Below are 26,389 nucleotides of genomic sequence, written 5' to 3'. Positions count from 1 at the left end.
CGGGGTGGGGCCCTGATGTGCTCACTTCTGCTCTTAGGTGGGCCTGAGTAACAATATGCCCTCCAGGTGTGACTGCTGTGATTTTCACCGTAACCCTCCTGATGACCAACCTGGGGGCTGTCATCATAGGTCTGATTTTAAGGACACAGAGGGGGAAACTGCAGAGGCAAAATAAAGGTCTTTGGCGGCAAATCAATTATGATGACATCACCATTCTGTCCCAGAACAAGGTGAGGCCACACCTGGCCCAGACATCCACCTTCCTGCTCACTTCTGGTGATTCGTGGAAGGGACCTGATCTAGGAGCTTGTGAGGGCGGAGGCTGACTCACTTATAAAGTGAGCTCTTAATGGAGAGTCTTAGGCCCTGAGTTCTGGTTCTAGAACTACCACTTTTTTTGCTGGGAACATCATTTCTGAGCCTCAGTTTCTGAATACTTAAAAATGATCAGATGGCTTCTAAAGTTCCCTTCAGCCCTGTTCCCTGGTGGGTAGAAGAACCCATACATCCTGCTCAAATATTAAAGCTGTCTCCTGGGGAGCATTTAGTTATTTTCAAAACCACATTAACTCCTTTAAACTACTGATAACTAAGATAATATAATTCATTTGCTCAACACACACGCGTTGCCTGTCTACTGCAGGCCAAGCAGAGTGCAAGGCACGCCACAAGTGGATGCCTTCCGAGGGAAGTAAGTGCTCTGGGAGGTGTCTACAAGCTGAGGCAGAAACCCTGCAGGTAGAGGGATTGAATGTCACAGCATCATGAAGGCTTCAGAGAAGAGGTGACATCTGGGGAGAGTGGGTTTGCTAGTGGTGACCAGGAGAGAAGTAACACAGGGTATGCTGAGGGCTTCTCAGGGCTGTGAAGCTGGACACACATTTAATAAGCATGACATTATTTGATAAGTATGTAACAGTTACATAATTCCAGAAAATAGAGCCATGACTATCTTTTATGCATATCTTAAGCTTGAAGTTTTGAAGTCTCTTTTCTTTCTTTCCTCTTTTGTTTTGTTTTTGTTGTTGATGTAATCTTTGCAAGCATATATTGATTATTCTGGGGTACTTACTGCCTTCCCAGAAAGGTTAGTGAGAATTGTTTATAGTAGAAAGATAGACCCAAGTTTCTATACTTTAATAAGAGCTCTTTGTTCCTGGAGGGAGGTGGAGGGAGGGGGTGAATTTTGCTTTCATCTCAAGTGATTAAAAACCCACAACTGAAATAAATTTTACGTCAAAGATCAAGAATTTTAGAATTTCATATAGTACTTGTTCAGGAATACATGTTACTCATGATATTCAGAGAATAACAAGATATGCAGATCAACTACTGAATCAGAATTTATGTTTTTGAACAAATGTGTGAATCTTAAATATCTCAAAGCAAGAGAAAAGTGTTCTAGAATGTTGTTGCTTGTTAGAAAGCACTCAAGTTAGACCAAGGTATACAGTTTTGTTCTAAAGACATTTAGGTTCATTATAAAAGTAAGGAAAGCATGACGGGTCAACAGTCAAACATTCCTCTCATGTTATGTGTATTTTGTTCCTGTTATATTGGCTTTATTTTCAAAATTGTAGTTTATAGTATGTTTCCTTTTATTGGTATCTTTGCATATACTATTCATTGAATAAATGAATTATGACTTTCAAAAAAAAAAGGTGACTTGGCAGGTACCAAGTCAAGGAGGTTTCAACATGCTATGACCAGGAGATTGGGGTTCATTTGTAAATTATTTTTCATGTCCCTGGGGATTCTGGGGCTCACTGGTCTGGCCTTGGGTGAATGATAGAATGAGGTAGAGATGGTGGGGAGGAATTCTGAGCCTTCCTCTTCCTCTTCAACTATAGCAGCTCTGCTTTGAGCTATTGTTTTCTACATTAGGGTTCCAAGTAAGACTCTTCTAGAAAAACAGGGCTCCTCTGTTTAAAATATATTCTCTAGGTGCTGGGGAGGCACGAGGGGTGTTACACAGAGAGTTCACCTCCTTAGATGCTCATTGAGGAAAATGACTGCGTCATCAGGTCACACATCTAGTTAAGGGTCAAAGCCAGCACTTGAATTTGCACAGCCTGACCCCGGAGTCTTCACCACGACATTGTGATGTTGGCACAGACACGAGAGTGGTACGGGTAGCAGTTCAGCACTCACACTTTGGGTTAGAGAAATCAGGGTTTGAGTCCTGACACTCATTTACTAACTGCTATTAACCTTGGCGCTAATTTTCCTCATCTATAGAAGGCATAGTCTCATCAGTCCTTGGTCATCCTAGTGAGAGCAACTGAATCGTGTCCTGTTTCGCAGCCATCCAGGAGAGGCACACCTGTGTCGAGAGGGAACAACAGTAACTCATCTAGTGTGACGATTTCTGGGGACTTCAGCTCCTTTGTTGAGAACCAGCAGGGCAAAGTGCTCTTTTATGCCCCAGTAGGGCTTTACCGGGTAATTCTGAGGGCAGAGTGGCTGCATGCAGATGTTCGAATTCTGGCTGTACTACCTACAGATGTGTGACCTTGAACTAGTTCCCTAACCTCAGGGATCCCATCTGGAAATGGGCTAATCACCCCCCACCCCCCACCCCCTCCACAGCCTTGCAGGGCTGTGCTGCCTGTTAAATGAGGTCTCCTGTGTTGAGCAGCTAGCTCGGCTCCCGGACACAGCACGGGGCCACCCGAGGGCTGATATGAGCAGCGAGGAGCTCAGTGATCCCTTCTGTAGGTGGGTTTCTTGCCAGTCTTCCTGCCCCCCTTCCTAGCTCTTTCTGAGCGTAGCTTTTTCTGGATCAGCCTGGGTTAAGAACATTCCGCTTTGACTCCGGTTCCAGGGAAACCATGTGGCCATCTGTGATGTCGGTGACCAAGCGCAAGCCTGGGTCAGGAAGCCGTCTGTGCTGCAGGAAATCCGGCTGGGGAGGCCCCTAGCCCTGGGAGGAGGCAAAGCCTTGCTGCCCTCTGCCTTGCCTCTGCCAGCTGCCTGTTCCCACCTGGGGTGCAGGTGGCCATCACCCCAAAGGGCAATGGGCAAAAAGAGCCCAGACTTTAGACCTCAGACCCTTATGCCTGACCCAGGCACCTGCATCCTGGGAGCTCTCCTAGCCTGTTCTTTGCCTTTAATTCTTCCTGGCCTTAATTCTGCCTCTTCATTCTTTGTGTCTGTATCTGTCTCCCTCGAAGCTGGTCCTTGCAGGGGAGTCAGGTTCATGGGGTCCGCTTCTTCAGTTAATCCCCGTTACTTTGGGGGACTTTGATCATTCCTCTGGTTTATTTGCTGGAGGCAGACTGCCTGGATTTACCTCCCAGCTTTGCTACTATTAAGTTGTATGATCTTTAACACATTAATTTATCTTTTGAGCATCAGTTTCCTCATCTGTAAAATGGGAGCAGTCATAGTTTTTATCTCACAGGGGCTTTGTGAAAAATAGCTGAAAGTGTGTAAAGCACACAGCATTGTCCCTAGGGCAGAAGACACATTATAATCATAAGCTATTATTACCATTATTATTTTCAGATGTATGAATTAAGGCATGAAAACATTGTTCCCTTCTTTGGTATTTGCACAGAATCACCCAACATCTGCATTGTCACCCAGTATTGCGAAAGAGGAAGCCTTAAGGTAAGTAAAATAGTAAATCTTACCTCAGGTTTGATTAGCGGCAGCTAATAAAGAAGCTTATCAATGCTTTTGCTCCTTCATCCAAGAACAGCTCCTCTCTGGTTTAATTTCAAGACCTGAATTATCTTGCTGGGCTGCCTGCAGGGGATGAAATTAGCAGCGCAGTTGCCAAGTGTCTGGTCTCTTTGTTCTGGGAAATTGTCTGAGCTTGGTTTCATCTCCTAAGATGTCATATCTACATCTGAATTGTGTTCCTGGGCCCATCTTTCCCGTGGTATGTGACCACCAGCTTTAAGTCAGGAACAAGGAAGTATCTGTAAAATTCAAGACTGCGTAACTTTCTCAGTATTGAGTCAGGTTATGGTTTCTTCCAAGAAGAGTTCCGGTTACTAGATTTAGAGTTCTCTGCCTCAGGTTGTATCATTTCTGCTCAACATCATCCAAAGCATTAGAATCAAATCCACTGAACCCGCGAAGATCACTGTGCTTCTGGTTGAGTCACTGGTGATGTTTCAAGTAATTGTGTTTTCTAGGATGTTTTGAGAAACTCAGGCAATGAAATTGATTGGATATTCAAGCTCTCATTTGCATATGACAGAGTCAACATGAGTATCACATAAACCCGTGTAAAGAACAAATGCTATTAGTGTTCTTGAGGGGACCAAGCTAATGACCTGGGAATGGGTCCTGGTGGGGAAGTCACTCACCCTGACACATGGCAGCAGGACAAGGCTGGTTGTCATCTGTCCATCAACAGTCCGTCCATCAATCAACATTCCCATCCATCAACTGACAGACTCCTATGGGCAAGACCCTGCCTGGGTGCTGTGAAGATACATGAGTGAAATGTAAACTCTGCCCTCCTAGGTTTTAGAGCCAGTGACTCCCTGAATGACTGTGGCAAGTTACTTTCCCTCTAATGGTAACAGGAGATGTGGTGAGCTTAGAAAGAGCAGCTGGATTTTAGCCCAGGCTGAGGAGAGCATCCTCAGAATGCTGGTCCATAATGACATGGCCCCCCCGACTCATTTCCCATGTGTGAAGCAGGGATAATAATAGAGCTACCTTATATTTTGTTGTGAGAATAAAGTAAATTAATATACACAAAGTGCTAGAAAGTATCTGAGCCAAACTAAGTACCAAATATATTTTAGCTATTATTGTTTTTATTATTACTCAGCCTCCACTAGGCTTAATGGATGAGGTTGGCCTCATTAACATCGAAGGAGTTTTCTTCCTCAAGAATTTGATTGTTCTTTGTGTGTAAGGAGCTGAGTCTTAATGGCCCTGTTAAGCTTTGACTTCCCAGGCCTTAGTGGGAAGCCAGCGTATTGTTACCAGGAGAGGTAAACAAACAGAAACCTCCCTGTGACTGGTTTCCGAAGACAACCCTGGGCCACCGCTCCTTATTTCAGTAAAACTTTATTGAGTGTCTGTTAAGGGTTTGTCGTACACTGGGCACTTTCATATGAAGAGAAGGACTTGTTTCCATCTTTGAATGGCTTAAAATTAAGCTAGAGAAAAAGAAATTAAAAAGTCATGAAGTGTACATACGAAATTATTTAAGTGGCGGTGGAATGGTTATAAAATAGGAGGATGTGATTGGCATCCTCTCCTCCTCTGGGCTCCTCTCTCTTTCCCCTCACCCACTTTCCCTCCCTGCCCACCAAGCCCAGGGAAGTGCTCTAGTCTCTGGTGATCTGTCTCCCACCCAATCAAAACAGTTGGCATCATTTATATTGGATGTAAAGAGAAAGCTAGTAAGTTCTCACCATGGTGTGAATGACTAGTAGATTTAGGCTTTTCAGTGGAGGCATTTGGCTTTCAAGAAGAATTGACTCCATATATATGTGTTAGCAAATACCATATGCTAAAACATATATATGGAATCTAAAAAAAAAAAAAAAAAAGAAGAATTGGTTCTGAAGAACCTAGGGGCAGAAATAAAGATGCAGATGTAGAGAATGGACTTGAGGACATGGGGAGGGGGAAGGGTAAGCTGGGACGATGTGAGAGAGTGGCATGGACATAAATACACTACCAAATATAAAATAGATAGCTAGTGGGAAGCAGCTGCATAACACAGGGAGATCAGCTCGGTGCTTTGTGACCACCTAGAGGGGTGGGATAGGGAGGGTGGGAGGGAGACGCAAGAGGGAGGGGATATGGGGATATATGTATATGTATAGTTGATTCACTTTGTTATACAGCAGAAACTAACACACCATTGTAAAGCAATTATACTCGAATAAAGAAAAAAAAAAGAATTGACTCGAATGATTCTCTGGAGAAAAGCTGGGGTGGGTGCGAATGACACTTTGAAGGGGAAAATCTCTCTGGTGGTCATCAGCTATTCTAGGTCACTGAATCTATCCTCCACTCCACGCCAGGACAGAGGACAGCTTGACACCTTGCTTTGGTAGTCTCGCTATCTCCTGAAATGGAGTGTACACATTATGGGATCCTGTAAGGAAGTTGCAATGCCAACCTTCCCTGAAAGGGGACTAAGAGTAACAGAAGAGTCACTACAGCATTTTGGAGCTTTGGCATGGACGACTTTGACGTGAACCCAGGCACTGGGCCAAGCTCTGTGGGTCAGACTGCACTTCTGGCCATCACATACCAATCATAAGAACAATTCCTGTTCCGATATTTATTTGATCAGAACCTCCTCTATACGAGGTATCAGGGAGATTCTGAGATGCCACAGACTTTTCAAAATAGCAAATGTATGTTGATTCAGCCCCTAATTGGGTCAAACCCGATTCTGGGCATGGTGGGCACAGAGGAATGTCTTATTGTCCTGTCCCCAAGGAGTTGAACCCAGTGGGGCCAGCTTGGGAAGGAGCTTTGGAGAGTATAATACTCGTCTTGAGTTAGGGAGGGACCTTTGTTTCTAAGTGAGAGAAGTCTTCATAGATTAAGAGGATGAAGGACAGTTTGGCATGCAAGTTGTATTGGGGATTTAAACCCTGGCTCTGCCACGTACTGACCAGGTGACCTTAACTACCCCGACCCCTAGTGTCCCTGTGTATAAAATAAAGATAACAGTAGTACCTGCCTCGTAGGGTTGTTGTGAGGACTAAGGTATGTAAATTGCTTAGCACCATGTCTACTCCATAACAGGTATCTAGTAAATGTTAATTGTTAGTATTAGCAGTATCGTATTACTATTATCCCAGATAACCCAATTTCTAGTACTAAAAATCACACACTTTCTTATTTATTCCCCCAACGATCTTATGGGGTAAGCCTGCACTGTCCAAATATGGTACCACCAGCCACATGTGACTACTGAACACTCACCATGTGGCTAGTCCAAATTGAGATGTGCTATGAGTATAAAATCCATGACAGCTTTTGAAGATTAAAAACAAAAAGGAATGTAAAATATCTCACTAATACTTTCATGTTGATTACATGTTGAAATAAGATTTTTAATACATTGGGCTATATAAAATATATTATTAAAAGTAATTTCACCTGTTGAACTAAAAATTAAACATTATACATGTGCTTACATTGTGTTTCTATTGGGCATTGCTCTTAATAATTAGCAATTAACTCCATTGTTAATTTATCCTTAACTCCATAATTAATAGTATGAATTCTTACTCCCTTTTCAAAAGGGGGAAAAAAAGAGGCTTAGTGAGGTGAAGTAACCAGCCCAACTGGTAAGAGGCTGATTGGGATTTGCAGCCAGTCTGTCTCCAAAAGCTGAATTCTTTCCTCCCTGGAAGTACCAGAGAGCACAGATATGGGATCCAGAGGTAGGAGCCCTGTAGGCCAGCCTCAACTTTCCAGCAGGAAAATAAATGTACCTTCAGACACGTAGGTAATAGAACTGCCCACAGTGTATGAGACCTGGCACGTCAATGGTGAGCCTCTCATGGTCCTATTCTCAGAAAACAGAATACATAAAGTCAGACATTTCCATCAAGATACAAAAATATAATAGAACAAAACAAAGAGATGGGGCTTCCCTGGTGGCGCAGTGGTTGAGAGTCCGCCTGCCGATGCAGGGCACACGGGTTCGTGCCCCGGTCCGGGAAGATCCCACATGCTGCGGAGCGGCTGGGCCCGTGAGCCATGGCCACTGAGCCTGCGCGTCCGGAGCCTGTGCTCCGCAACGGGAGAGGCCACAGCAGTGAGAGGCCCGCGTACCGCCAAAAAAAAAAAAAAAAAAAAAAAACGAAAACAAACCAAAACAAACCAAAACAAAAGAGATGCGTGCCATCTCTTGGAGAGGACTACATTCCTAGGATTCCAAGCATCCTGAAACATGTTATTTTTGTCCTAATGGAAGGAGCTCCGCTAATATACCTGGATGTCAGGGGTGGTCAGCAGCGACCAGAATGTAGAACGTCTCATGCCGGGGGTGAGCCTGGCACGAGCAAGGGCAGGGACAGTCATGTGTGTCAGGGAGAGTCCTGTGGAATGGAAAGGTCTCCGTGAGGTCAGAGAGAACTCTGGCTTGGACACAGTTCTCCCCAGATTTCAAGACCAGACCTCTCAGCCTGTTGGAACCTCACTGGAAACATTCCAGAGGGAGCCCCACCCAGGCCCTTCCTGTCTGGCTAAGTGAGTTGTGCTTCCAAAATGTGACTCAACTTTGTCATCTCAAAAAACAAATACGCAGATTGATAAAGGAACACAGCTTCCTGATTTGTTACGGGGTGAGGTGGGCGTGGTGTACCCGGTGTCCTGAATGTTTCCTTATTGCTTTCTGTATTAGCCTGTATTTCTAATGCAATATTAGCTCGGGGTTCTTGCTAAAGCCGACCATGATTCAGCGTGTCGTCACTGCTGGAGGAAGAGGTGAGTCCCAGAGCTGGTGCCCAGGAGGCCCAAGGACCCGGGCTCTGGGTGCAAGAGTCCATTCAGGGGCCCTCCTCACATTCCTCCTTGTTGGGCACCGAGGGCCAGTGACTTCTCGTAACCACACCGTGTGACTCAAGCTGGGCTTGTGATTCATTTAACCTGGCAATGGTGCCAGAAGAATAGGTATGCTTCTACTTACCCTCTTCCTCCCCCACCTTCCTCTTACAGTCACCCAGGGCACCAGAAACAGTAAAACTAGTGGTTTAGAAGTGGCTGGGCTTCAAAGGCGACTGGACCTGGGTTTGTCTCCCAGCTCTGTCCCCACTCCCTGGGAGCAGTTTAAAACCCTGAGTTCCTTCACTGTGAGAGATCCCCACCCCCCGCCCTCATCTCCTTGCTCAATAAGAATCGTCACTGCCTTGAGGACGGAGCTCCCTCAGCCAGCCTTCAGATTAAGCCCTCTTCCTCCATTCTGATCACTCACCTCCACACGCAGGCTTGGTTTGTGTGAGAGGTAATCTGCAGCTAGTATAGGTTCTTATATCTGGGGCCCTAGAATTGATATATTCTTTTTAAGCTCCCCAGGTGATTTTAATGTGCAGCCAAGGCTGGGAACAATTGACAAGGACAGGTCTTCTCAGACTAATAAGCACACACATCTCCTGGGGATCAGGTTAAAATGCACAGTCTGATCCAGTAGGTCTGGGCAGCGCCTGAGACTCTGTATTTCTGCCAAGCTCCCAGGTGATGCTGCTGCTGCTGTTCCCTGGGACATCGTTCAAGTAGCAGGCGTCTAAGGCAGACCCATTTCACGGATGGTGAAATCGAGGCCCCCAGGTGATTTGTTTGAAGAGACTGACTGGTAAAGTCTAGACTTGAACACGTCTTCTGACTCTAATAGTGCTTCATTACTGCATACAAATAATTGACGTAACCTCTTAAGAACACAGTGAAGGACATGAGCATTTTTCAGTGTTCCTCATTTCATTGCCTCTCCCTGTGAAGTGCTCAAACAGGACCCTTAAGTGCATGTAATAAATATAATCTTCTATTATTATAGAACCATTATATGTAGATAGTAATAGAATATAATCCTCAATATGTAGGTAATAAAATTATATATATATATATATATATATATATTTTTTGCGGTACGCGGGCCTCTCACTGTTGTGGCCTCTCCCGTTGCGGAGCACAGGCTCTGGACGCGCAGGCTCAGCGGCCATGGCTCACGGGCCCAGCCGCTCCAGCCGCTCCGCGGCATGTGGGATCTTCCCGGACCGGGGCACGAACCCGTGTGCCCTGCATCGGCAGGCGGACTCTCAACCACTGCACCACCAGGGAAGCCCAAGGTAAATGTATTTTAAACATATTTAAACTTTTTTATAAATGGTGTCCAATTTTCTACTTACAAAGGATATATTCAGGTTTGTTTTTTTGGCCAGGTTGTCTCTTAACACATTCCATGAGGGAATTAAGGGCAAAAGCAATGGGAGGTGAAGCAAAATTTGATCAAAATTGATAAGAAAATGTATAGCAGGTGGAACCCCCTGGCACTTTTATTTTCCACTTTGGCTGCACATTGGAATTTCCTGGGAAACGTTAAAAACTGCTGAGGCCTGGATCTCAGACTCAGAGAATCTGATGTCACTCGTTTGGGGTATGGCCTGGGCATCCTGGTTTTTAAAAAGTTCCCCGGGTGATTCTAACATGCAGTTCAGGTGGAGAACCACTATCTTGGAGAGAGGATAGGGATGTGTGTGTGTGTGTGTGTGTGTGTGTGTGCGTGTGTTTCTATGTAAACCCAGCCCACCTTTCTCACTTGATTTTTTTCCCGTTATTTCTTCTTTATTGCCTTGCCTACCATTTCTAGCTCATCCCCAGTGGCCTATCCCAAGTCTCATCTTTAGATCATCATGCATTCCCTGGAGACTTTTTCAAGTCAGGAGGCTTTCTGAGTGTGCTAGTTGCTTTGAAAGCAGATTCTGATTCTAATTTGTGGCTAAATGAAGCAGACATGAGACTCATCCTAAAAGGTTAATCTCAAATCCAGGGGCATCTGAATTTGGAACCCAGCAGCTAGACATATCTTCCCTCCACTGAACCCAGGCAGGAGCCCACCTACACTTGCTAAGCTCAGCTGCCATGTGATTGTGCCAGCTGGGGGCGTGGGGAAGGTGTGGGAACGCTGTGGACAAGCAGTATATTTCCCCCTCATTGTAGTCTTCTGCTTACCAGGGTAAATGAGAGCTGGTCACAGGGGACGATAGATACACAGGACCACAACCAGGAAAAGTACGATGTGCACCTAATTTATGGAGAAACACACCCTTCCATTAACTTCTCATACACCCCTGCCAACAATCCTGGTGCTGGAAACTGTGCAGATTCTCTGCCCACACTAGACCAATGGTTCTCAAACGTTTTAATGGGCATCAGGATCACCTGGAGGGCTTGTTAAACCAGAATTGCTGGGTCCCATCCTCAGGGTTCCTGACTCAGTAGGTCTGGGGTCAGGCCTGAGAATTTGCTTTCCTATCAAGATCCCAGGTGTTGTTGAAGATCTACAGTGTGCGAAGCACTGGCCTAGCGTGGTCCCTGGACCAGTAGGAGCAGCTCATCTGGGAACTTGTTAGAAAATCACATTTCAGGCCTTACTGCAGACCTTCTGAACTAGAAACTGGGGGTGGGGGTGGGGGTGGGGTGAGGCGTGGGCCCAGGGTCTGTGTATAATTAGCTCCCCAGGTGATTCTGATGCCCACTAACGTTTGAGACTTGATTTCCCCTCTTCCTATACTGTCCCCGTAAGAAAGAGGTCACGACGTGAAATCTTCACCTAAGGATGGGGGTGTTTGCTCCACCACCTTGAATGGAGAAATATCTACATAAATTATTTGGAATTTATTTCTACAGGTTTGTCTATTCTCTCCCATTTATTTATCCATTCAGTTACCTATTATATTTCATTTATGATATTTATATATAATTTATTATATTATATAGTTATTTTATATTTTGAGTTATAATCTAATACTTCTTTATTTATTTTGTGGCTCAAATTGTTTTATCTTTGACCATTTAATTTCAGTTGGCTTCTGTGTGCTTTGACATACACCCATTGCAGTGTTTTGTTTTGTGCTTCCTTAGTTTCTGGGGGTATAAGACGCTTTAGCCTCATCTTGTATTTTCCCTGCTCCAATACTAGAATCAGCTGCTTCTCTTAAGAAGCCCTGGCTCCTGTATTGGAGAATGAACACCTGGACACTAGATGTGCTTGTTGCTACTGGGATGCTGTTGCTTCTAGCCCCTCTCATGGACAGAGCAAGATAATATGTGTGTATATACTAACCCATATGTATACACACATTCATATCTCTATCTACCCATCTGTATCTGTATTAAGCTAAACATGGGTTCATAGTGACATCTCCAATGTCGTTATCACATGTTTCATTTACTTTAGCCTCTGCCCATCACTGATCCATAACCTCCCTTTCCAACAGCGAGAATCCTGGCTCCCACCATCTGCCATCCATTTACTTATTTGTTCAATCCCAGTATTTGCATACAGTAGTTTCAGAGTTCTTCTTCTGTACCCCCTCCGAGAGGCGATTCTACCAACTGGAGTATAGTGGTTTTGAGTAGTTCCTTTTGACTTTACTCTCACCGTCTCTAGTTGTTTCAGAAGTTACTTACGTCGGCATTTTACCCCCATCCCCTTCGATGAGATTAGGTCACACATTTGTAAAACAGATTCTTTTGTCACAGTCTGCATTCTGTCTTGCAGTTGTCCAATCTCCCAGCTGATATTATTTTAAAATTTGCATTCTTTAAGGTTCACTCTTTGTGCTGTAAAGTCCTATGGCTTTTGGCAACTATGTAGTGTCATGATCCACCAATGCAATATCGTGCAGAATAATTTTATGACCCTAAAAATATCCCCAGTGCTTCCCCTAATCAACTTCTCCTCCCCAAACTCCTGGCAGCCTCTGAGCTATTTTCTGTCTCCATAAGTTTGCCTTTTCTAGAATGTCATATAAACAGAATCATACAGTATGTAGCCTTTTCAGACTGGCTTCTTATACTTAGTAATACATTTGAGATTCATTCACTTTGTTACACCACAGTGTTTTTTTTTTTACCAAAACACATATACATTGTTCTCAAAATATTATTTCCTCTACAAAACCTGGTTAAGCAGAATGTTTAATAAATGTCGGTAGAAGCCAATGAGGAAGTGAAAGAAAGTACGTTTACAAAGTGGGACACAGGTGGGACATAGTAGTTAACATTTATTGTTTGTTAAAATAACTTTTATGTAACATTTTATATGGAATGCAAATTGCGTAAAGCACACTTTGCGGATTTCTAATACTAAATGCTTACACACTCCTGAAATCACGTGAAGATATGCTTCATTTCAAGAAAAGTTCTATTAGAAAAGAACTTAATCAAAAAAAAAAGATTAATTAGGGTGTGCTTATATGTTTTACATTAGAGTCCTCATTTTCCAGGAGGATTCCTAATATTTCTTGTAAAATATTCAGATTTCTCTGAAATTCTAATCTGTTCAGTTTACTTAAAAACTCGATTTACAAATTTAAAAACATGTCTGTTTAAAGTGAAGTGTACTAAATGGCACAAAGCTCAGACATTTAGCTACCTAAACCCCAAATGGATTTCAGAAATCATCAGCCAAATCAAGGACCCCAGGGCATCAGTGCCACTTTGACCTTCCCTGTCAGAAGAGAAGGGAAGTGAAAAGATGGTGGTCATGGTGAAGGCATGTTGGGATGAATCTCCAGAGAAAAGGCCCACTTTCCCTTCCATCAAGAAAATGTTATGGGAAGCCAGTCCCGGAGGGTGAGTTAGATGTGCAGCAGACGTTTTCTCCTAATTATTTAACCATTAGAATTTAAAAACTATATGACTATGATTTCTTCTGTGTCCCTTCCTCCCTTCCTTCCTTCCTTCCTTCCTTCCTTCCTTCCTTCCCTTTCTTCTTTCATCATATACTCACTCAGTGCCTACCATACACAAAGCACTGTGCTACATGCTGGTTGAAGTCGAGTGGTAAAAATTCTTCCTTTATTTCATAAATGATACAAGAATGAATCAGACACTAGCGCTTTTGTTGCCCTCCTTTGTCCATTCCAGATACCACTTAGCAATCAAGGCTCTCGTTCCCAAGGAATTTTTACATGGCCTCAGAATCTTTTTCAAACCAACATTCCAGGGCTTATGACTAATCCATTGGGACTGGACTGTGGGAAAAAAATTATTCACGAACCTTAGAGTAGGTTATTGATTTAAATTATTCATGCCTCCCGAACAATTTTCTGAGTAGGAGCTTCACATCAGGATAAATGGTGTCATCTTTTGACCTATTGAATGTAAGAAGGCACAGCCATTTAGAAGTAGCTTGAATTGATAGAAGGCCCGGGCTGGGAGTCAGGCATCTCCTCTTAATTTGTCCATTTCACTATACATTCTTAACACAACAGCCCTGTATTCTGCATTTTCCACATCAAAATAGTTTTAAATAGTAGGTCTCAGGTCAGTCAATACTTTTTACTTAGAAAATAGGGTCCCCAATATTAAGGTAAGTCCATTTCCTATGTGAGCCTCAGTCTCCTCATCTAAAAGATGAGAAACTTAAATGATTTCTCTGAAGACTCTTCTAAAACAAGAGCCTATAGGATCTAGAAATGCCCCTTACATCTGTCATCTGAAAAGAAAACATCTGGTGTTGCCTTCTGAAAAGAAAAGAATGACCCATCCTGAAATCTACATTTCTGCATGACCATGACGATTGGCATGGAGCATGTTGGGAAGTGGGGGTGATGGGGAGGGCAGTGAAGTCTACTGTTTGTTGAGTGCCCACTGGGTACCAGACACAGCCTTAGTACTCATTATCTCCCTGAATCTACAGAATGACCCTGTGAGGTATGTATTATTATCCTCATTTCCCAGATGAAGAAACTGAGGCTCGAGGGTGCCCCTCAAGATCACAGGGCTGGTAAAAGACAGGCTCTGTCCTGCCAGGCGGCCTTTTGGCCATTGTCATTTCACTGCTGTCCATTGGCAACCCTTAAGTAGAAAACCTTAAGGGCGAAACATGTTGTCTTGGAATGTATACTTGGATGTTGTGCTCCACTGTGGCCCTAAAGTTTTTGGAAAAAGACTTAAATCTCTGGGTTCTTTTAAAGCCACATGAATGTACTAGACCGTAGGGTGAGCAAGCTGAAAGTGTACACCAATCACCTGGAGGAGGTGGTGGAAGAGAGGACCAACTAGCTGATGGCCGAGAAGAGGAAAGTGGATCAGCTTCTGTCCACAATGCTGCCCAGGTATTCCAAAGTAGCAGGGGCCTTGACAAACCAGGAAGCAACACCATCTCTATTTAAGGAGACCCCACATGAGAGACTATTTCCTGTGTTCTTTTTCTAAGAGAATGTTAGTCTCTTCTAAATTGCGTCAAGCATTTTGTGTGTAATTTGGTACACCTTGTAAAGGGAGATAGAGGCAAGGCCCTGGAATCCACAGGTATTAGAGAATGCAGGTCTGTAAAAGATAGATTATAGGGGATGCAGCAAGAGGAAGGGACCACTAGATGGCGCTCTAGTTTCAGGAGTCCAATTAATTACTACCCTCAGTATATTCAGATTTTTACGTCTGCCCAAATGCTTTTTTTGCACAGTACAATAGGCACCAATAACTTCAGATTCAAAACTTGCTTATTTTTGGCTCTGTTATCACCTGTGAACTCTCTAAACACTTAGCAGAGCATCTGCTGTTAAAATTCCAGCACCCTTCTTACGTGTCTTGACAAACAAATGGGGTTGGGGATTTGAATGTGTCAATGTGAGATTGATTGATAGAAGCAGAAATGCTAATTTGTGGATCGATGACTGTTTACAGTTGCTTCCACATCTGCAGACTGAGTCGTTAAAATCAAATTCTATAACCAATAGCGGCAAATGAAATTCCCTCAGGGAGAAAATCTTTTTGAAAAGGCATTTATGTGAACTGCTTCTCACCCCCCCTGAATTTATACCCACCAATTCAAATATCTCTTTAGAGAAAATGCAGGCAGAGAAATGGGTGTCAAAAGAATCCCTCTAGATGATGGATTTTTGTTACCCCAAAATCTAACCCACCGAAGAAAAAGATCTACCAGGGAGACTTTGTAGGGGTCTATAGGAGACAAGATGAATGATACTGTTCAAAAACGATCCTATTCTCTGGTTTCAGCTTCACTGGAGAACAGCTCATAGCTGGTAGAGCCATGGAACCAGAGCATTTTCAGTCCATGACAATCTTTTTTGCTGACATTGTTGGATTCACAAAACTCTGTTCTCTCAGCTCCCCACTGCAACTTGTGCAGCTCCTTAAGGACCTGTACAGTTTATTTGATCACATCATTAAAACTTATGATGTGTATAAGGTGAGACACCTGGTTCCTGGGTTGTGGAGACACACATGACCCTTGTAGGCTGTCTCCGGGCATGAGTGAGGATTAATCCAGCTCTAGACCACAGCCAGGAGGAAGGCTCTATTTCAGGCTGGCAGTCTATCACAATTCATGGCAGAAACTCAATATTTGATTCCTGTTTGTTTTCTTGGAAAAGGGCTTGATTCATCACAGATGTAGGTGCTTGTCAAGAATCATCAGTTGTTCCCTCTGTTTCCTTCCATTATTTTATCTCACAGTAAACACATTTCTAAAACAGGCATTGACCTTCTTCTGGTTAATTCCTCCAGTTCCCTCCTGAATATATTTTTTCCACATTCAGAGAGGCTCACATTTACTCTCCTTTAAAGATTGTCTTTGGATCTGTCATGAGTCTCACTTCTGTTGCTGTGCCCTTAGCAATTCAGGTGAAGATAGACCCCCAAGCTTAGACTATCAGACTCATGGCTAAAGGTCAGACAGCAACCACCTGCCTAGTGCTGCACTGGGGATGTATGAACAGGGTCATCTAGAGTGAAAAATGAATTTTGCAGGGGAGGAGAGCAAAATAGTAATTTGGCTTCATTCACTGGTGGTGATGATGAGGCCACTTTATCATGACTCCAAGGTGCCCATGTTCACAGGCACCTGGTGGGCAGCCACTAGTTTACCAGCTCTGACCATGATTGCAGGGCTCTGCCTGTGGTCCTGGAATCAGGAAGACGTGGGACAGTGCAGTTATGTCCCCTGGCAACACATCCTCAATGGTTATCCCCCCAAATTCCCCAAAGATGTTGCCTCTGGTCAAGAGCAGAAGGAAGGATGATACAGGTAATCACAAAGAGCAGATCCCATTCACCCAACAAAAATGGAAGCTCCTCTGCTTAGACGAGGCTCCTCTGGGATTTCCTCTTAGCGTTTTCTTCTTAGCTATGTTTTGCATGAACTAATGCTAAAATCAGTTTATATTGCTAAAGGATGTGCCCATGGTGGGGAGAGGTAGCCTAGAAGCAGTTAGACTTGTGTACTTGTTGGCTTTGAGTAATGTTAGGGTCACCAGGAAGCAGACGTGGTCTTATTGCCTGGCTAAGGCCTGAAATGCCACATCTTCCACATCATCTTTGGATTCTGCTGAAAAGCAAATGTATCTGGAAGGGGCTGTAACTTTATGCTTACACTTGTCATTTATTCTCTGTGGTGAATGAAGGATCTGAAAGATGATTTTATTAGGAGGATTGGGGAAAAAGAGAACAGATCAGGCAGGTACATACATTTATACATATTTTGTATAATATAAGCATATGTATAATTGTATCTAAGAGCTCTTGTGTGGAGTGAAGACAGTTCAGCTTGGATAAGATGGATTTCACTTGATGGATCCATGTGATCCTTCAAGATCTACTCCATCAGTGTATTGCTGCCTGTCTAACTGGTTTTGAACTAGGGTTGGGGAAATATAATCACCAGCACTCTCAGATTTCAGAGAAGAAAGCAGAGACTGTGGGGAAGAGGGTGAGGGAAGGAAGGCTTTGTAGGAGCCAGGACAAGAGTAGGAACTTGAGGAAATCCTGGGACTTGGATGGAATGAAAGTCAGGGAGTACGACCCTTCAAAGGATGTGGCCTCAAACAGGATCAGTAATGAGGGGCCTTGTCTCTGACCCCACCATCACCCCCAGCCTCCCTCATGATGAACACAAGGCCACTTTCTTGCTTTATTTTCAGGTTGAAACCATTGGAGATGCATACATGGTGGCTAGCGGACTTCCCGTCCGGAATGGTACCCAACACGTGGACGAGATTGCCACGACGTCCTTGTACTTTCTCAGTACCACCATCCACTTCCAGGTTGGGCACATGCCTGAGGAAAAGCTTAAGCTCTGGATTGGCCTCCACACCGGTAGACAGCACTAAGGGCAGGTGGCCTTGTGGTCCAGATAGAGCAGCAGGTAGTTCTAAATTCACATCCTAGGTCTGAGGCTTAATTTAGGAACCCTGAAATCAAATGATAGCATCTCCAGGGGAAAGAAAAGATTGGATTCTCTTTGCAGGTGTATTTCTAGTTAGTCAGATTGCTTGGTAATAGCAAGATTGGATTCTCTTTGCAGGTGTATTTCTAGTTAGTCAGATTGCTTGGTAACAACAAGGACAAACAAAGACTCCAAGGTGTTGAACCCAAATTAGGAGGAGCCCCCAAACCAGGACGTTTATTTTGGGCTGCTTTCCCTCCATGCCTCTGCATCAAATGCCTTTTGATCTGTTCTGTTTTTTTCAAACTCATGGGCTTGTGACTTGTGCAGAAGTGACATGTACTTGGTTTAATGCCATTCTGTTACTGTCTTGAAATTCTTGATAATTTTTTTTTTTTTTGCGGTACGCGGGCCTCTCACTGTTGTGGCCTCTCCCGTTGCAGAGCACAGGCTCCGGACGCGCAGGCTCAGCGGCCATGGTTCACGGGCCCAGCTGCTCCTCAGCATGCGGTATCCTCCCGGACTGGGGCACGAACCCGTGTCCCCTGCATCGGCAGGCGGACTCTCAACCACTGCGCCACCAGGGAAGCCCTTGAAATTCGTGATAATTTTTGAATGGAAGATCCCTTATTGTCATTTGAGACCGGGCCCTGCAAACGATGTAGCCAGACCTGCTCTTACTTATCCTCCACAGCTTAACTAAAATAAAACCTGACTCCTAACCAGGATGAATGACTCCCATATTTGTGCCACGGATGCTTTGTTTACATCTCCAGTGCATGAATGACATTGTCATTAATTTCTGTCTTAGTCAGTTTGGTTGTTATAACAAACTACCATAGACTGGGTGGCTTAAACAGCACACATGTATGACAGTTCTGGGGGCTGGAAAGCCTAAGGTCAGGATTCTACCATGGGGGATTCTGGGGAAGGCCTCTTCCCAGCTTACAGAGGGCTGCCCTCTGGCTACATCCTCACGGTGGAGGAAGAGAGACAGCTCTCGTCTCTTTCTCTTCTTAAAGGGCACTGATCCCATCCTAAGAGCCCTCCCTCTCACGACCTCCTCTAAACCTAACTACCACCTAAAGGCCCCACCTCCTAATACCATCATATTGAGGTTAGAGCTTCAGCATGTGACTTGGGGTGGGACACACAAACATTCAGTCCATAACAGTTGATTATGTTGCTTCCCACCAAAAGTCTGTGGGTTCTGTAGTTTGCCTCATTGTAAACCCTGAGGTCTATTTCCAGGCTTTGCCCCCAGAGGGTACTTCACGAATATTTATTGACTTGCTTTTGTTGACCTGATTTGCACTGTGGAGTCCCACACTTGGGAAATGCAGACTGGTCATGACCCTCTGTCCTTCCCTTTGCAGGTCCCATGGTGGCTGGCGTGGTCGGAATCACCATGCCCAGATACTGTCTGTTTGGAGACTCTGTGAACATGGCATCCAGAATGGAAAGTAGCAGTTTGCGTGGGTATCGTTTACAGCACTTTGCAAACACACGATCGCTGTCCCTCCGGTCCCCTATCTTTAACCAGAGAGTATTTTTAGAAGACCCATTTGCATTTTGTCTACTCTTTTCCATCTGGAGGATAAGATCATTATCCACTTCAGGCAACACTGGTCACAAGCTTTGTAGATGGGTTTTTGCACTGTGTTCTCGATGGAGCCATGTAAACACACATGACATCTCCTTCCAAGACTTTCCATCCTAAACAGTCAGGTACACATATAGTAAGATCATTTAAATGAGGAGCAGCAGTTGGCAAACTTTTTCTAAACAGGGCCAGACAGTAAATATTTTAGGCTTTGGGGGCTATAGTCTCTGCTGCAACTATGTAACTGCTGTTCTTGTGTGAAAGCAGCAATTTGCAACATGTAAATATTGGGTGTGTTTATGTTCCAATAAAACTTTATTTTGCAAACACAGGTGGTGGGCAGGATCTGGCTTGTAGGTAGTAATGGGCCAATCCTGCTGTATAGTTTTGGCGATGCCAAAGAAATCTATGGGCGGGAACTCCCGGGGACATCAAATGCTTTTGCATTACAATAATTTTATTGTATTGATTATTACTAGACACTTATATGCCATTTATCAGCTGAGATATTTATCAGCTGGAAAGAATAGTTACTCAGTGATTTAAGTTTTGAAAAGTTTAGGCTAACATTCTTTTGAATTTGTAAATCTTCCACAGTATATAAAAACACACAAAAAATCTTTTCCCCTCTGATTACTTTGTTGTCTAAGTTAATCAACTGAGTCTCAAACCCAGATTTAAACGTCTCTCTTAGCTTGTAAGTAAAGAGCTCAAGGACAAAATATGAAATTGGAAACGCTGATGTAGCCTCCACACCTGACTTTAGTTGCAGTTCTGGTTACAAGGGACATGTTCAGTGGTACATCCCAGCTCTGGTACTATCCCAGGGAGCCTGAGGACCCCAGCTGCCCTCATCCATCAGGAACACCAACTTGCATAGGACTCCGTTCTGTCTTCTGTTTCTAAACCGAATGTGTTAAAGCTTGAACAACACCCAGCAGCATCTGAGCAATGCCTGGATGGTTGGGGTCCCAGTCCACGTGTCCTAGACGTGAGAGAGGTTGTCTGTGATTTGCTTCGTGAGAGGTGCTGGCAGTCCAAGAACTTGAGCCATGCGTGTAGTGTTCCCTCCCCACAGCAGCCCTTGCCCCACTGACATCCATATGAAATTCACAACCAAGGTGATGACTAGGCTAAAACTGGTTTCTGGCAGCTCTCCGGATTCAGGTCTCTCAGAGCACTGCAGGCGCCCTGCTGTCGTTGAGAGGGTGTGATTTGCAAAAGAGAGGCACCATTCCAGTCAAGGTAAGACCGGACCAAATGCGTGCCCACCCCCACCACCCCACCCCATTTGGGTCCCTGAAGGAGATATTGAGGAACTTGATGGGATGAGTGAATCTCCATGCCGTGGTTTGTGGAGACCACTAAGGTCCATGTGGAGGCTCTCATGACTGTGAGGTTATCTTTCTCCAAAGAGGACTGTACAATTCCCTTAAATGGTCAAACATGGAATCTGTGACTTTGTCTCCAACCTAGACCAACCTCTTGTGTGATGCCTCCTTTCTCTTTGCTACACTGGTCTCCTGGCTTCTGCTTGAACACCCCAGTCTAGTCTCCCACAAAAGCAACAGCAAATATAAGCCCAGGAATTATAATGTCCACATTCTTCTACTTCCCTTCTCCTGAGTCTAAAGTGCCCAGGTGGAGGGGATGGAAGCCCACTGGTCTGGGGGCACTTGGACCTCATCTCTACACATTTAAATATCTCTTCCCTTTCTCTCTGCCTTCCTTTCCATCCTGGTTTCCTGTCCATCACTGAAACGTACCATGATACCTTCTCATCTTTCTGATAAGCGTTGCCCTTTCTGGAGGTGGTAGTACTCCTCTTGAGATGTTCTCAAGAGCATCTTGGAGATGTTCACAGGGGGAGTGGTGAGCGGTTACTATGACATTGGGAGTTTGAGTGGGTGTCAGGGTCCAGGGAAAGAAGTGAAAGGGAGGAGGTACCTTCAATTCCACAGTTTGCTAAGTCTGGCTCTGGCATGATGTATTTCATCAACGGACTTCAGGTAAGAGGAAGATTTTTCTAGATGTCAGCAGTGTAGACCTAGCTTTGAATCCTGTCCCACTTGTTCCTAGCTGTCTCATTTGGGGGCTTAGTTTTATCATCTGTAAAATGGGAATGGTGATAATACTGCCCTCAAAAGGTGGCTGTGAGGATTAGTTTTGAACCTGTATGTGAGGTGTTTCACTTGGTGCCCTACTCATAGTAAGAGCTCAGTAGATTTTATTATTTTAAAAAGATTTTCTTTGCAACAGACTTTAGCCTCCACTGGCCCTCACCCCATAGACCATCGCCGACTGTCCATCTAGGCTTATTGGCAAAGTCCAAGGATACGATCACAATTTCATCTGTGATGAAGCTTTTCCCTCACCAAGACAGCTCCTGCCTGGTTGCAATTCTGGCTACAAACAACGTTCTCAGGAAGCGAGTAAGGGCGACCTGAGTTGTCTGCTGGGAGACCACACTTGACAGGCAACCTCTCCTGCTCTGTGATTCACCAGCTCTCCTTTGCTTCCCACAGGGCAAAGGAGAGCCAACAACCTTCTGGTTGAAGGGCAAAGAAGGCTTCACGATCCCTCTCCCCGAATTTACTGAGGATGAAGCTAAAGTCCCAGAGATCTTCCGAGGTGAGTATTTTCTTCAAAGGTGTTTGTGGGGTCCCAGGAAAGTCCATGGGGTGTCTTAAATATCCCATTCAGGGGTTGTAGTTCCGGGGTATTGAGTCAGTCTCCCAGTAGGGGGAGCCATCTAGCTGGCCTCCTCTGTCCACCCTGAAGTCCTGTGGCCTAGAGCAAAGGCGGAGTCAGATGAGCTGGATACAGTGAACTCATTTCCTGGGAGACCAGGGCTGCCGCTCCCAGACGGGCCAGGGAGCCTGCCTCCCTGCCAGAGGTTTCCAGCCCATTAGCTTGCGAATTTGCAGTGAGTCCAATTTCATTCTGGGAAAGGGGAAAGCTGGAGAACGAAGCCTGGGGCCAGGGACCTGCCTTTCTCTGCAAAGTGCCTTCTCCCTAACCTTTAGTGTTTATCATCTTTATCAGCTAATCGGCCTGCAAGGACAGAGAAGCCCACAGCAGAAGGCATCTCAGGAATGTTTCCAGGGGCTAAAGCTCTAACAGGGGTGAATCGCTGAAATCCAACAGGTTCAGGCCGCCCCAGGCAGGCAGAACCCCTGCAGTCAATGGCTGGAAGGCCTGGCCCTGAGCCCACACTTCCTGTGAGCACTGCAGCTTCCAAATGGATCATGTCCCACTCTCAATTTATTGCTTAATTTCTTTCTTATTCATCGGCAGGTCTCTTCTTCTGCCCAGAGGTGGGCAGCTGAATTCTAGGATCTTCACACACTCCATTTTCTATGACACGATTCCATTTTCATCTTATTTATTTATTTATTTATTTTTGGCTGCATTGGGTCTTCGTTGCTGCGCGCGGGGGTTACTCTTCATTGAGGTGTGCGGGCTTCTCATTGCGGTGGCTTCTCTTGTTGTGGAGCATGGGCTCTATGGTGTGCGGGCTTCAGTAGTTGTCGCACGCGGGCTCAGTAGTTGTGGCTCTCTGGCTCTAGAGCGCAGGCTCAGTAGTTGTGGCGCACGGGCTTAGTTGCTCCACGGCATGTGGGATCTTCCCAGACCAGGGCTCGAACCCGTGTCCCCTGCATTGGCAGGCGGATTCTTAATCACTGGACCACCAGGGAAGTCCCAAGGATTGAAAGCTTTTGACTGATGCTCGGAAGGAGGGAAGGTAGAGGCATTTATATGAAGGGGACAGGGGAGTTACCTTAGCATGGAGACAGTGGCCAAAAGTTATCTTCTCATGCCTCATATCTTCTTCCCTTGTTTGGGATCAGGGCTTCTGGGTGCTAAGCACTTTGTTCCATTATGAAAGGGAACAAGACAACTTCTGCTATGGGGTCTCTTAGAGAGATTGGCCAGTTCCCACCGATCTATCTATCTATCCATCCATCCATCCATCCATCTTTATGAACATTTCATTAATTCAAAGAGCATTTATTGAGTACTTACTCTGTGCCAGGTACCACATTGGGGGACACAAGAAGATATGAACCTTTCTATGATCTTTAGTTCTCAGTTTAGCTGGAGAGAGGAAACATAGTAGTAATGCAACATATTGAGGACTAACAGAGGTATGTACAAAAGAGCAGAAGTAACTGAGAAATCCAATACTGTTATATTGAAAGAGAATTAGAAAATAACACACAGATATAGGGATAGGGTGGGATATGACAATCAACTATCATTATCCCATCTTTGTATCTGTATGGAGTGTGTGTGTTTGTTCCCTTCCAGCCCTAGCCCACATGCTTACACAATTATGTTCATGTAATAAAAACTTTGTTACTTCTGCCTTTTTCATCAAACATTGTAACATAAACATCTGGCATCCAGTCACACACATGCACATACAACATATATACACATGTGCCTACCTATACACATTCACACACACACATGCACATATATACATACACATATACATATATACATGCACATATACACATATGCTGAGTATGACATCAGACATCAATCTCTCTATATCTATCTCTCTACAGCTATAGCTATAGCTGTATCTATCAATTGGTAGAGATTTATGTGCCTGTGTATACTCAGTATATATGTGTGTGTATATATCCATGTCTCTCTCTATATTTTGTTGGAATTACTCAAGTTTAGAGAGAGAGAGAGACAGAGAGAAGATGTCTTTAGGGTTCATAATTAGGAATTTTGATAAGAGCACTTTCCTAAAATCTATATTCAGGGTTTTTTTTCTGTGTCAGCCAAGGATACCTAAGGGAGAAAGTACCCTTTCCTCCTTCTCTAAATGTCTGTTTTATGTTTAGCACTAATGGGAATTTGCAAGAGAGATTGTTTGGAGAGTGACTTTCTCTTAATTCCTTAGTAGAGAAGTTGGGAAACATGAAACATGCAACCAAACATCCTGGGGCTGTTAACTTTGACTTGAAGCACATGCCGTTGCTGGTGACAGACATGAGGGCCTTAGAGACAGGGGTGACCACAAAAACGTTCCCCCCAGACATTCATCACGCAAAATGGCTCCGCCTCCTGGCCTAGAGACACAATACTGGAATGTTTGAAATGCAACTGTAGGATAAAACGATTGAAAGCCTGCGAAATATATGTGAATTTAAGAAGCTCTAGTTGTAGAAACCAGTGGGAGGGTTGAAGATTTGGCTACCAACATGATGTATTTACACTGTAAGCTATAGTCATAGGTTATTTATTTTAAGGCATTTTATTTCTTCCATAGCACCACCAAGATACAAGATCATTAAACATTATGATAAAACAAAGCAAAACTAACACAACTTTGTTTTACTCTGACAGCCAAGGATTTATGATTATGGCTGTGAGTATGCTATTTAAGAGTTTTTGACTAGAACCAATGAAATATGTCTTCTGTCCTTCCTGACTACAAAAATTCTGAATTTATAGGAAGAAGAGATCCCAAACTGGTTGGAGCACCAGTTTTGAGACCAGTTTCAGCTACCAGTCATTTTAATCTAGCCTATTGCTAAACATGCACTCTGTGTCTCCAGAGGTTTGAGAACTAGCTTAATTTCTGAGTTCATTAACACAGTTGTAAAAGAGCCATCAAACTACAGATCTCAAAACTTCTCAAATACATTAAATACAGACATACAAACTGACGTGTTTTCCAATGAGAAGCCCGCTAGTTGAGTCTATACAAGACAAAGAACAGAATTTAAAGCTCAGGCTTTTCCTAGCGCATCTCAGCTTCTAGCCTCAAAACCGGGGTCCTCAGTGCATTTTCAGGGATCTGCCAATTCTCTACCAGGACCGCTTCTTTCCATTTTTATTTGCCTGACCTTGTAAATCATTACTCTCAACATATTCTGGATCACTGGGGCGGGGGGGGGGCAGTGCTCTCAGCCTGAGAAACCACGTGATTTCACTGGCCATTTGTTTTCATTTTATTTGCATTTGTGTTTCCGATTTGTTGTTGGTTCCATTCGAATGGTCGTAGGTTACTGAGACAAAAAAAGATACGGGCTTGAATGTTGAAGTAAAGGCTAAATGAGGTCAGACCATTCTCTACAAATGAAGATTTCTTAGCAGAGTGAATAGAAATAGAGCCTTGGGCATCACGAGTAGGATGGGGTTGCCAGCTGAAGAGAATCTGCCGTGGCCGTCCCTGTGAAGCATGTTACAAGTAGCAGTTTCATTTAGGCAATGCCACGTTATCATGTTCAATTAATGCTGATGTGAGTTTTACTCTTGTTGTAGCCTGAGTCCTATTCAATTTGTAATTTTCTTTCGATCTTAGACGTTTATATCAGCTATAAAAATAAGGAGTGTATACCTATATAATGTTTATACATATTTAAGAAAACTTATAATAAAACACCGGTTGGGTTAGCACTCACTGGGGGCTCTCAAGAATCACCTTCCTTTATATTATCCAGGTTTGAGCAAACGAATGTTTTCTACTCTGATTCCCACATCATCATTTGAAAGATTAGAACCCCCGCCTGGTGGCTCAGCTCTGGTCCTTAGATAGGAATGGCACAGCCTCAAAGACAGAGGGTCCTTCGGCAAAGTTGGTTGTTTCTGTGCATTCTGTTCTCAGTACTTTAAAGGTGCTTATGCCCTACATTCCCCTCAACATGCTCAGCTGCGCTTGGTTGGGTGTGCTAGTCTTTTAAAATTAGAATAGCTTTCAAAGGAGTCCGCTGCAGTCTCGACTTGACTATGGGAGAAGGAGACTCCTCCGCCAGCTGCAGGGGAGGGACAGCAGGATCTAAGAGCCACAGGAAGTCACAAGAGGAAGTGGGGCACCGAAGAAAAACAATCACTGAAATTCACAAAAATCACTGGAACACATATTTGGCAAAGCGCTGTTCTCTGCTCCCCAGCAATACGGTCTTCTG

The 26,389-nt window shown here is 44.2% G+C and overlaps 1 protein-coding gene across 1 annotated transcript; it reads left to right on the top strand.

Moving 5' to 3' along the window:
* Positions 1-8,396: 8,396 nt before the first annotated feature.
* LOC309816344 (guanylate cyclase 2G-like) lies at positions 8,397-22,594 on the top strand (the record flags this gene model as incomplete). Its single annotated transcript, XM_082643722.1, is given in 11 exon segments — positions 8,397-8,430; positions 13,119-13,162; positions 13,166-13,296; positions 14,643-14,727; positions 14,731-14,783; positions 15,688-15,880; positions 17,610-17,784; positions 19,231-19,329; positions 20,611-20,702; positions 21,983-22,088; positions 22,503-22,594. Coding segments are annotated over 11 exon segments (1,104 nt in total).
* Positions 22,595-26,389: the final 3,795 nt, after the last annotated feature.

This window comes from Mesoplodon mirus (assembly GCF_964341445.2).
Source record: "Mesoplodon mirus genome assembly, chromosome: 2".
Lineage (NCBI taxonomy): Eukaryota > Metazoa > Chordata > Mammalia > Artiodactyla > Ziphiidae > Mesoplodon > Mesoplodon mirus.
This window is presented reverse-complemented; position numbering and strand designations above follow the sequence as displayed.